Below are 12710 nucleotides of genomic sequence, written 5' to 3' on the forward strand. Positions count from 1 at the left end.
AACAGATATCTAGCAACGGGACCGAATCTACTACCTTCTCTGGCCGACATCCTACTGAGTTGGCGACGCCATCGCTACGTCTTCGCGACTGACATCGAGAAGATGTACAGACAGATCCTTGTGCACCCCGACGACCAATGTCTGCAAAGGATATTATGGAGAGAGAGCAGCAACGACGAAGTCAAGGAGTACTGGCTAAGTACCGTTACTTACGGGCTTTCCTGTGCTCCTTATCTGGCGATCCGTACTTTGCGCCAACTTGCCGAGGATGAGGGACATCGCTACCCGAAGGGAGCTCTCATCCTGCTGAGCGACGTTTACATGGACGACATCCTGGCAGGCACGGAGACCACGGAGGAAGCCGAGGTCATGATCCAACAGCTGATGGAGATCTGCAGGGCGGGCGGCTTCTCGCTTAAGAAATGGTCGGCAAACCATTCGCTGTTACTGAACCAAGTGGAGCCCGACGACCGGCTTCGACAAGAGTCTAGATGGTGGCTGCCCGGCGAGAGTCACTCTACGCTCGGTCTAAGATGGCAACCACGTGACGATCTCTTCGCCTTCGCTACCAAAGCGATCACACTATCGACCTTCAGCAAACGGTCGGTACTTTCGTTGACAGCGAAGATGTTCGACCCTCTTGGCTGGCTGGCACCAACAACGATATTGGCAAAAATCTTCATCCAGTCTACCTGGTTGCTAGATCTGGATTAGGACGCTCCGCTACCTTGCGACGAAGCGAGAAGATGGTTACGATTCCAGAGCGAGCTGCCGGCTCTGGAAAAAGTAATCGTACCTCGATGGCTAGGAGGTGTGACTGAATCAATGTTGGAAATCCACGGATTCGCCGATGCCTCCGAGCGTGCCTACTCCGCAGTGATCTACCTGAAGAGCAAAACAAAGGACATTACTAAGGTGACTCTCTTAGCTGCCAAAACCAAGGTCGCGCCATTGAAGCAGGTATCATTACCTCGACTGGAGCTATCTGCAGCGACTCTTCTGGCTCGTCTCGTCGCCCACACCTTGCCGATCATCGGAGCTGAAAGAGCACCTCTTCACATGTGGTCGGATTCCACAGTCACGCTCGGCTAGATTCGAGGACATCCATCGACATGGGCCACCTATGTGGCCAACAGGGTCAGCGAGATACAAACGCTGATCCCTGATGCCCACTGGCATCACGTACCAGGACGAGAAAATCCAGCGGACTGCGCTTCTCGGGGACTATATCCTGGTGAGCTGGTTGACCACCCGCTCTGGTGGCAAGGTCCGGAATGGTTAGCAACGGAGAGCAGCCCGTGGATAAACAATGGAGAGGAGATTCCAACGGAGGACCTCCCAGAGAGACGAGTCCGGGCCCACGCCGCCGCCGTTGCCGAGCTGGAACCCGAGTCAGAATTGCTGCTGCGCTATTCTTCTCTGACCAGACTGCTGCGGATCACTGCATGGTGCCGTCGCTGGTGGCTGATCCACCGCCAGCTTCGTCACCCTCAAAGCCAGTCTAACGAAATCAGCGCCGACGACCTGACGGAAGCCCGCCTCTCCTGGGTTAGATTGATCCAGGCTGGAAAGTTAAAAGAAGAGATTAGACGGTTGCGAAATGGAACGCCGCTGCCGTCGCGAAGCGCCCTGCTGAAACTAAATCCATTTCTGGACAGCGAGGGACTCCTACGCGTCGGCGGGCGCCTCAGCAACGCTGACCTGCCGTATGATGCCACTCATCCGCTAATACTGCCCAGCGAGTCTACCTTCACTAACCTCGTCATCGATGACCACCACCAGCGGACTCTACACGGCGGGACGCAGCTGACCTTGTGCTCTTTACGTCAGGAATATTGGGTTCCTCGAGGTCGCTCGCTGGTGAAGAGACGCATCAGCCGATGCGTCAGGTGCATAAGATGGCGAGCCGCCATCCCACAGTCTCTCATGGGCGACCTCCCGGAGCCAAGGGTCAAACCAAGCAGGCCGTTCCTCCACACCGGCATCGACTACGCCGGACCGGTTTGGATGAGAACCTCTAAGGGTCGCGGACACAAGGCAACGAAAGGTTTTATTGTCGTTTTTATCTGTTTAGCCTCTAGAGCCGTTTACCTCGACGTAGCCTCGGATTACTCCGCCGACGCCTTCATCGCTGCCTTGCGCCGGCTGATCTCCAGGCGTGGGGTCTGCATCTCATTGTACAGCGACTGCGGAACCAATTTCGTGGGTGCTGACAGGCAGCTAGGCGCTCTCTTCTCCGCTGCCAGTGCCGACGGACGCCGCATCGCCGCCTTCGCCGCACAGGAGAAAATCCGGTGGCATTTTAATCCACCGGCGGCACCTAACTTCGGCGGTTTGTGGGAAGCCGCTGTGAAGTCCATGAAACACCATCTGCGACGAGTAATAGGTGATGCCCGGCTCACCTATGAGGAGATGGCGACGCTGCTCTCACAGATTGAGGCTTGCCTCAATTCTCGACCGTTGCAGCCCCTGTCCGATGATCCTGAGGACGTAGCGGCTCTCACCCCGGGACACTTCCTAATCGGTTCCGCTCTCTCCGCCGTACCGGAACCGTCGCTCGAGAGAGAACCTTCGGCCCGATTATCCCGCTGGCAGCTCCTGCAACAGATGAGGGACCATTTTTGGTCCCGGTGGTCCAGCGAGTACTTACATACGCTGGCCCATCGGCCAAAATGGTCCCGAGTCAACCAGGAGGCTTGCATCGGTCGGCTGTGTTTGATTCGAAGCGAGCATACTCCACCAACGAGGTGGCCGCTCGCGCGCATCACGCGCTTGCACCCGGGATCCGACGGCCACGTGCGCGTGGTCGAACTACGTACCGCAAATACCAATTTGACGCGACCCGTAAGCAAGTTAGTATTTTTGACCGACGGCGCCGAAGTTTCACTCGAATCGAAATCACACGTCGTAAGCGATTAACCTATTTTAAAACTTCACACTTTCCGCTATTAGATATTCACATTCATTTGCACATCACCGTCATATCGTTGCACTCATGTTATCACCATACTTTGTTACAGGTAGAACACTAAAGATTGTTCCAAATTTTCGCGACGCTTAACCGACACGCGTTTATACTGACGCCCGACACAAACTGCTGATCGGCTCAGCATTCTATTGACAAATTCCGTCGGAGCACGTGCGCTCCACGTGCCAGTCACTCGCTAGCGCGTGAATAGGCGCGCGCCCTTACTTTTGCGCTACGGTTCTTATATTGCAGGTGTACTGCAAGGCGGGCGGAATGTTCGAAATCGAACGGATAAAGAAAACTGAAAGAAAGGGCATTAATGTATTACATTCAAATTCATGCAATATAAGCATGCAGCATGCACATAACTAGCATTACGTATATAAAACCTTAAATTGTAACAGGCAGACTTTAATATTATTTAAATCGCGCTCGGCCGCACAAGTATACATATACCTCGCGCCTGCGAAAAAAGAAGCGCTTGCGTTAACTTTCACTTTAATCGTAAACACCGCGGTCGCGCGAGAGGAGAGAAAATCAAGTGCCAATAACAACAAAATATGACTTGCTAAAAGGTAAATAATTATCGTAAACGTACTTTCGCCCTTAACATCTCGATCGAACAAGGGAAAATGTTCGCGAAGGTTCTCGAAATCCGGGACTATATAAACCTCCTCTCTCGTGACCGCGGCGCTCTTTCCGATTGCTCGTCGCGAATAGAGTGTGCTTCTACTTTCCGAAAAAGATCGCTTGTCTTTTTCGGTTTTCTCGTCTAATTACCGTTGCTTGCGGAACAGTCAGTAATTTATTTTCGACCCGGCTTTTCTCTCGTTTATTGCATTCATTTCTTATACATTCGACTCGGCTATCTTTTTGGTAATTTCTGTGCGGTAAAACAATTGTAAATTTTGTTAATAGTTGAAATATATTTTTTGTTAACGATACGCGTGTGTCGAGTGTAGTGCCTATCTATCGTCTCGCTTCCGACCGTCCTTTCCCGCTATCCGTTGTGCCCATCTTATGTAATGAAAAATATAAATTTCGTTTTATAAATATAAAACGTCATATGTCATAAAAAATATAAATTTTATAAATAAAAAAGAGTTCTTTATATAGAAACTTATGTATATTATTAACACCTTATAATAAAAATAAAAATTGTAATAATTGCATATTTGTTACAACAATTAAATATTTAATTGAGAATAAAAATTTTAATTATTACATATTTATTACAAACGCGAATACTACAAATATCAAATTCTTTAATTAATTTCAAGCAAAATTAAATAAAATTTTATTTAATTTTGCTTGAAATTAATTAAAGAATTTGATATTTGTAGTATTCGCGTTTGTAATAAATATGTAATAATTAAAATTTTTATTCTCAATTAAATATGTAACAATTTAGTAACAAGTAAACTTAAAAGTCTTATTACATAAATATAACAGCTTTATAACACATACATAATAGCTTTATAACAATTCTGTAATTTATATTGCAGTTATAGAATTATTTTATAATTCTTTTTAAAGTTATATAACATGTAATTTATGTGTTACATTAACGTTATATATCTGTAATTTATATGAGTAGGAAATTACTCCTAACGTGTATATAACGTAGTACATTTGCGTTATATTGCGTGTTATATTCCGTTTTATTATAGCAATGTAACAATTATATATCGGTGTTTGCTGGGATTGTTGCAAAAAAGTGTCTAATACAAATGTCTCATTTGCAAAAATCGGAGAGACGAAAAAAATACATATATTATGGTTGCGTTCTCACGGGAATGGGCGATGGAGGGGCCCATTCCATTCTATATATGCATAAAAATGTTTTGTATATTATATAATATTCTGTTATATTATATAAAAATATACAGCTGGTTGTTTGAATATATTTGCTATTTTCTCAATTATTGATAAGGGGAGAAAAGCGAATTGTGCGTACTGCATACATTGTAATTTATAGAAAATTACAGGTAATATCAATATACGTACCATACACGTATGCTTATACCATACACGTATGTGTATACATGTATGTGTATATGTATTTGTATATATGTATGCATGCATTTATATATGTAAGAAATATATACATATATACATGTATATAGATGCAAATATCCATGCATAAACATATATATAATATGTACATGGTGATTCAAAAGTCTGGCAATGGCCAATTATATCAGAAAATAGTGGTCTTATGAAAAAATACTAAAAATGTTGACTTTTACCTAGGTGTCAAATTTTGAGATCATTTATAGGTCAACTTAATTTTTTACATTGACATCCTTTATTTTTTATTAGATATTTTTGTAGCTTATCTCGACAGCTTTCCAAAGCATTATAATAAAACAATTTTTCATGAAGTACCTTTTGAATTATAAAGATTCAAAGCAATTGTTTGACATAAAATTATATCTTTGTAAAATATTCAGTTTTACGTTATCATACTTTTTATTTTTATGCACAGAATAATGAGACTAATTTGGTGTAAAGAAAATGCACCCAGCAAACACAAAATATAACTGCTATGTTACATGTATATAATACTATATAACGTGCATGTTACATGTAACATATACGGTAATTTCTCATTCATAGATGTAACATTTGTAATAGTACTTATGTTATTTATATATTGTAATTACATCCCAGGTAGCATCGATATTGTAGGATGCCGAAAGATAATCTTTTGCTAAGTCACTATTCTATCTAGGATATAATTACAATAAATAATAGAATCCATAAGTGTGAAATTACAACTAACGTGTATGTTACATGTTACATGCGCGTTAATTACGTGTTATATAGCAATTATAATGTTGTTTGCTGGGCAGTTGTTTCTTGAAAATTACATACGTTTTTTGCAACTGTGTTTTCTTTGCACCTATTGATTGGTCTCATTATTCCGTGCATAAAAAGTATAAATGTATAACGAAAATTGAATGTTTTACAAGATATTGTCAATTTTATAAAAGAATTGTTTACTTCAAACCTTTATAACTCAATAAGTACATCAAAAAATATTTTATTAGTGTTTTGGAAAATTCTCGAGATAAGCTACAAGAATATCTAATAAAAATAGAGGGTTTTGTTTAATAAAAGTTGATCTTGAAATGACCTCTAAATTTGATCCCTACGTCAAAGTCAAGGTCACCATAAAATATCTTATTTTCCCTAGAAACAATTTTTATATATAACAATATAAAATTATATAGAAATATATAAAATTATACATATAATTGCAAAATTATATATGAAATATGTCTATATATAATTAGATAAAAAAGTTTTTTATAAACATATAATTATATAAATTTATATATATATATATATATATATAATAATAAATAAGTATTCACATATATAAATATATATAATGTTTCATATATAACTTGACATGAGATTATACATGAACTTCATAATTTATATATAAATAAATTCAATTATATATAAAATGAACTCATTTCACTTATAATTATGTATAATTATATAATTAGTTAGATATATTTATATATAAAAATTTTTTTCTGGGTTGAACCCTGCAATTTTTATATTTTATTCATAAGACCACTATTTCTTGGACATAATTGACCATTGCCGGACGTTTACCATATATATATATGGTAGATTGTATATTTCCTTTGAAAAATACATGAAAATATGCATATATCATCAAAATATATAAAAGAGCAATATAGAAATTGTGTTCAACTATGTTATAAAGAGACAACATTTATATATGTATGTTTTATTGTCATTGACACGCTTAGATGCGTGTGCGAGATGATTCGACAGTAAAAATATATTATGTTGTCTAATTTTAATATGTTGAACACACTAAAATGGCTTTTTGACATATATGGATTATTATCGATAATAGCGGAATTAAAATTGTCGGTAATTATCGACAATTTTAGTTCCACTCAAATGAGGGCGCTAACCCGTCGGAGTTCGGCCAACGCTCCGGCATCCCCTTAAAGAAAGATACACTTTCGATCTCTGCCGCTAGTCCAGCGGTAAAGCACAAAAATAGTAATCCCGGGATCCCGTGTTTAGGACTTTGGGCTGCCATAATTTTTTATTTTTTTAAATATTTTTTTATTATTTTATAACATGTATTATTTATTATGATAAATAATACATGTTATATAAATATATATACAATAATAAAAAAATATAAAAAATAAAAAAAATAAAAAAAAATTATGACAGCCCAAAGTCCTAAACCCAGGATTACTATTTCTGTGTTCTGCCACTGGACTAGCGGCATCGATCGAAAGCGTATCTTTCTTTAAGCCTGATAACAAACCTGGCAATTTCTCCAAATGCAAGGAAAAAAAATTTTTTTTTAGAAGGCGCATTGGACAAAAAGCTCGAACACTCAATTTTTTTCGATGTAGATTCACCACACCAAAGAAAATCAAAATAGGTGAAGAGTTAACCGTGACCTCCCCTTGTAAGCGAATAAACAGATAGAAAGCGGTAGACCGGACTCGGTGGGCATGCCGGACGGCTTATTTGTTATATGTCGCTGAGTCTCAAACGTATCATCTTACTTTTCGGCGCCGCTACATTGCTCGCCATTCGCTGCATGACGCCGCCTCTCGATCAGATAATGCTTCTTTCCGCTTTATTCGCTTCGATATTTTAATAAATAACTCGATAATTATTGCGAATATCGCAAAATGATACAGGACTTTTCTATTCAGTTTAACATGCTTTATCTGCCCATGAAAGGTGGGTCGCGAATTATTGGACACTATGTATAACATTTTTCATTAATATAATACAAATTAACTAATAAAATTTTCAAAATAGTGTATGTTTAAGGTATAAATACTAATGAATGTATATGTGTAAAGTGTATATATAAAGGCTAATAAACTATAAATATTAATAACCACAGAAATAAATATTTTTATCGGCTCTCAATATAAAAAATATAAATATGATGTTTTCTAAATCGGCTAACAGAGCCAAAGCAAGAAAAATTAATTACTCGGAACTGTATCTCTTGGTTTGAGATCACAAAGTTTCATATATAAATTAATCTTGAAACTTACATATGGAGAAATAGGCGCGAAAAAGTGAAAGAAGCGGGTTCGATTCCCGCTTCAGCAACTTTTCGGGCCTATATTTTTCGCACCTATTTCTCCATATGTAAATTTCGAGATTAATTTATATATGGAACTATGTGATCTCAAACCAAGAGATACAGTTCCGAATAATTAATTTTTCTTGCTTTGGCTCTGTTAGCCGATTTAGAAAACATCATATTTATATTCTTTATATTGAGAGCCGATAAAAATATTTATTTCTGAGGTTATTAATATTTATAGTTTATTATCCTTTATATATACACTTTACACATACACATTCATTAGTATTTATATGCATCATATTGAATATTAATAAGCTTAAAAACCTTGACTTTTGTATTTATCAAAGTAGAATATGCAAAATAAAATAGATTATTCATTCAATTTGAATTAACACATTGCATGCGGTATCAAAGTTTAACGGATATTATGAGAATTTTGAATTTAAATAGGTCAAAATAGATATAATGCGACACAAATATTTTAATGCTACGAAGCAGCTTCTATTGTATTGCAAGAAAATGTATTTAAATAAATGTAAGATTTAAATAAATCAAAGTTCAACGGATATTATTAGAATTTTGAATTTAAATAGGTCAAAATAGATATAATGCGACACAAATATTTTAATGCTACGAAGCAGCTTCTATTGTATTGCAAGAAAATGTATTTAAATAAATGTAAGATTTAAATCAATCAAAGTTCAACGGATATTATTAGAATTTTTAATTTAAATAGGTCAAAATAGATATAATGCAACACAAATATTTTAATGCTGCAAAGCAGCTTATATTGTATTGCAAGAAAATGTATTTAAATAAATGTAAGACTATACTTCCATAAAAAAACTTACCTTTTTTAAAAAAAGGTAAAAAAGCACCAAGTAAAGATATTATATAAAAAAACAATGTTATTTTTTAATTACTAAGAAATTGTCCCACAAAAAATTGTTCTACAAAATTCAATTATATAAAAAATTCTACAAAATAATTATGACATCAAAAAACTGCGCCAAATAAAAATTAAAGTATATAAATAAAGTTTTATTATTTTAAATATTTAAAAAAGCTACTCAGCCATATATTTTGTATTACTTTTGCAGATTCTAATTTTGCAGATCTGATCTGAAAAGTTTATCACAGAATCATCTATGTATTTTTATGTATGATGTTATCATCTATATAGTCAAAACGATTTAGATCTTGTATTAAAAATTGATGTCATTTTAATGTCTCGACCCGGGCCAAATTTTTCGTCTTTTTAATCCTTTCAATGTCAGGTTTAAATCGTTTTTAAATTTGCATCTTTCAAAATACAAAAGTGATTCTATATATCAAATCAAATAATAATTTGCAAAATTGATACAAGTTTATATTTGGCTGACAAGGAACGTTCGGTAAATTGAAAATTTAAAAAATCTGAAACTCAGCACAATTTTAGGGTAATAAGTCTAATAACAAAACCATTTTTGTTAGTGCTAAAAATGAGTTTAGGGGTGCAACCAATCGTCAGAAAATCTGTTTTTACATTCCGAAGCGAATATCGTCGAGACAAATAAAAATATAAAAGATTTCAATGTTACACAAAAGTTTAGCTTCAAATGTACTTTACAATGGCGTATTTGGATTTTTAAAAAATGATACAATTTTTTAAACTACCCTTTGCCCACTCAATATTTTGTTATATTTTGAGAAAATTTTTAAATTATATATATTTTAAAGCTTATGTATTACGTTAAATTCAACTATATATGTATAAATATAATAAGTTATCACAATGATAACTTATTAACTATTACGAGGCCATGTGTAACGAGCAAATAAAAAATTATTATAAATCTTGGAAAAACTTTAATTTAAAAAACCAATTACAAACGTTTCAACCTGTACTCAGTCTTCTCCAGTGTGCAATAAACATTATAATAAATAAATAAATATAACTAAAAATTCTAATAAAAAGTCGCAATAACGAAACCATTTTTGTTACTGCTAAAAATGGGTTTACGGGTGCAACCAATCGTCAGAAAATCTGTTTTTACATTCCGAAGCAAATATCGTCGAGACAAATAGAAATATAAAAGATTTCAATGTTACACAAAAGTTTGGCTTCAAATGTACTTTACAATGGCGTATTTGGATTTTTAAAAAATGATACAATTTTTTAAACTACTCTTTCCCACTCAATATTTTTTTATATTTTGAGAAAATTTATAAATTATATATATTTTAAAGCTTATGTATTACGCCAAATTCAACTATATATGTACAATAGAAATATAATAAAGTTATGTTGCGGAAATTAGTTCTTAAGAAATAAAATAAAGACGAAATACGAAAGAGAAAAAAGTCTGTTACTGCTAGATTCATCGACAGGACATTATTCGAAACAATTAAAAGAATTTATTCTGACAAACAACAAAGTAAATATTTTAACAATACCAAAAAAAAAAAAAATAGTTTTGTATAACTTTTAAGTGTTTTTGGTTTTAGACTTTGGAAAAATTTTGTTTGATGTTTTTCTGAAAAAAGGTAAGAAAGGCGCCCAGTTAACGGCATGCCAGTAACAAAAAATTACCTATGCAAAACTCATGTAGAATTCTATGAAAAATTAATCATTGCAAATCTAAAATCTCAAGAAAGGTGTACTCGTAAAGAGCCATACGCGGATGTTGCTGCGTACATTTTCAACGAAACTAAGTTTTCGTTGGAAATAAACCGTGCACAAGGCACGTATTATTCTCGGTGTATTGTACTACTAAAACTTAAAATTTTTGAAAAAATCTCATACTTGAGATTTAATTTCAAATATCCCCTAACCCCCCTATGGAAATAAATAAATAATTGCGAGAGAAAAATCTAGATCCAAAAGTCGCTGAATCGGGAATCGAACCCGAGATCTTTCGCTTGCCGGGCGACTGCTCTTCCAACTGAGCTATTCAGACCCTTCGATTTTATACCTTTCTCTGCTTATACTCTAAATGATGCCTATTCGCCGGCGTGTACCATATACTACCAAGACTTAAAATTTTTAAGTTTTGGTAGTATACACGCCGGCGAATAGGCATCATTTAGAGTATAAGCAGAGAAATGTATAAAATCGAAGATTTACCAAAACTTAAAAATTTTAAGTCTTGGTAATACACCGAGAATAATACGTGCCATGTGCACGATTTATTTCCAACGAAAACTTAGTTTCGTACCAGTGGAACATTAAAATTGCAAACATATATAGAGTCGTACAATGAACTAGTAAAAATTTAAAATTGCGCAAATAAATAAAAATTTTTACAAAAAATTAAAATTTAAAAACTTATGCAAATTTATAATTAATATAAAATAAAAAAATAAAATTTTTGTTAAAAAACTTGGCGCACTGCTAAATAATATTCTAATAATATTAAAATTAAATTATTTGTTACTTTAAAACTTATTGCAATTAAAATATATTTTAATATATATTGCAATTTTAATTTTCATCTGGTACAAGTTTCTACTTTCACTTGGCACAATATTTTTTATATCATTACTTTTGTAGTAAAATTCTACATGAGTTTACAATGGATAATTTTTTATACAATTCTTTACATAAGTTTACAATGGTTTATTTTGCATAGAATTCTACATGGGTTTGCAATGATTAATTTTTCATAGAATTCTACATGCGTTGGCCATGATTAATTTTTCATAGGATTCTACATAGGTTTGAAATGAGTAATTTTTTGTTACTGGCCGTTAATTGGGCGCCGTTAACTGAGCGCCGTTAACTGGGCGCCTTTTTTTACCTTTTTTTTAAAGGTAAGTTTTTAGAGATTATATCATTCATTGTATATGATAAACATCTAAATAAATGAGCGAAGAACCCGTCACCACTTCTGTCATATTTCAAATCAAAATACGACGGTCCTCTTTGCTTACTATAGATAAAAATAACTATCTTGTACAACCATTTTTATTAAAAATATTTTTAAAAGTCTTAGGATTTTACAATTAGTCTTAGGGTTTGCAATGGGTAATTTTTTGTTACTAGCATGCCGTTAACTGGGCGCCTTTTTTTAACCTTTTTTAAGGGATTACACAAATGTAAATATGAATATGTATTTATATTTGTATTTATACACTTATATACGATTTTACGACATTATTATGTATAAAGATATATCTAGAGAGAACGCATTCTTTATAAAAATGATTAAATTTTTGAAGTTTATTTATATCATTAGACAAAACTCATATATACTTCTTTGGACAAATGTTGGTGCAGGTTTTAAGATAATAAAATGTACTTATGTATATAATGTATATGTACATATGTATATAAAGATGTGGCCTGTACACATTTGTGTTTTCATTTTTATTCTATTATTTCTCACCATCAAATATAACTAGTTTTAAAAAGGATCTGAATAGCTCAGTTGGAAGAGCAGTCGCCCGGCAAGCGAAAGGTCTCGGGTTCGATTCCCGATTCTGCGACTTTCGGATCTATATTTTTCTCTCGCATTTATTTCTTTAGGGGGAATAGGGGATACATGGAATTAAAAATCTCTTGTAGAGATTATTCCAATTTTATATCTTGGCCGTGTCCAAGTAAAATTTGGTGCCTTGTGCACAAGGTATTTAATTCTA

The 12710-nt window shown here is 35.0% G+C and overlaps 2 protein-coding genes across 2 annotated transcripts; both read left to right on the forward strand.

The window, feature by feature from the left end:
• The first annotated feature begins 321 nt into the window (after nucleotides 1–321).
• Nucleotides 322–714, forward strand: LOC146722762 (uncharacterized). The gene has a single exon (XM_085483889.1). The coding sequence runs from the start codon at nucleotides 322–324 to the stop codon at nucleotides 712–714; it is 393 nt and encodes a 130-aa protein (XP_085340015.1).
• A 111-nt stretch (nucleotides 715–825) lies between these two features.
• LOC114942788 (uncharacterized) lies at nucleotides 826–2919 on the forward strand. The gene is made up of 2 exons (XM_029318226.2): nucleotides 826–960; nucleotides 1093–2919. Exons 1-2 carry the CDS (start codon nucleotides 826–828, stop codon nucleotides 2917–2919), a joined length of 1962 nt encoding a protein of 653 aa, XP_029174059.2.
• Nucleotides 2920–12710: the final 9791 nt, after the last annotated feature.

The sequence above is a fragment of the Nylanderia fulva genome, unplaced genomic scaffold (assembly GCF_048542155.1).
Source record: "Nylanderia fulva isolate GAGA-0341 unplaced genomic scaffold, ASM4854215v1 Scaffold276, whole genome shotgun sequence".
Taxonomy (NCBI): domain Eukaryota; kingdom Metazoa; phylum Arthropoda; class Insecta; order Hymenoptera; family Formicidae; genus Nylanderia; species Nylanderia fulva.

Bases quoted from the DNA above. Each gene is read 5' to 3' on its own strand.
- LOC114942788 (XM_029318226.2), top strand. From the start codon at position 826: ATGTTGGAAATCCACGGATTCGCCGATGCCTCCGAGCGTGCCTACTCC. The intron at 961-1,092 runs GTATCATTACCT...ACGCTCGGCTAG, and splicing joins AGGTCGCGCCATTGAAGCAG to ATTCGAGGACATCCATCGAC.
- LOC146722762 (XM_085483889.1), top strand. From the start codon at position 322: ATGGACGACATCCTGGCAGGCACGGAGACCACGGAGGAAGCCGAGGTC.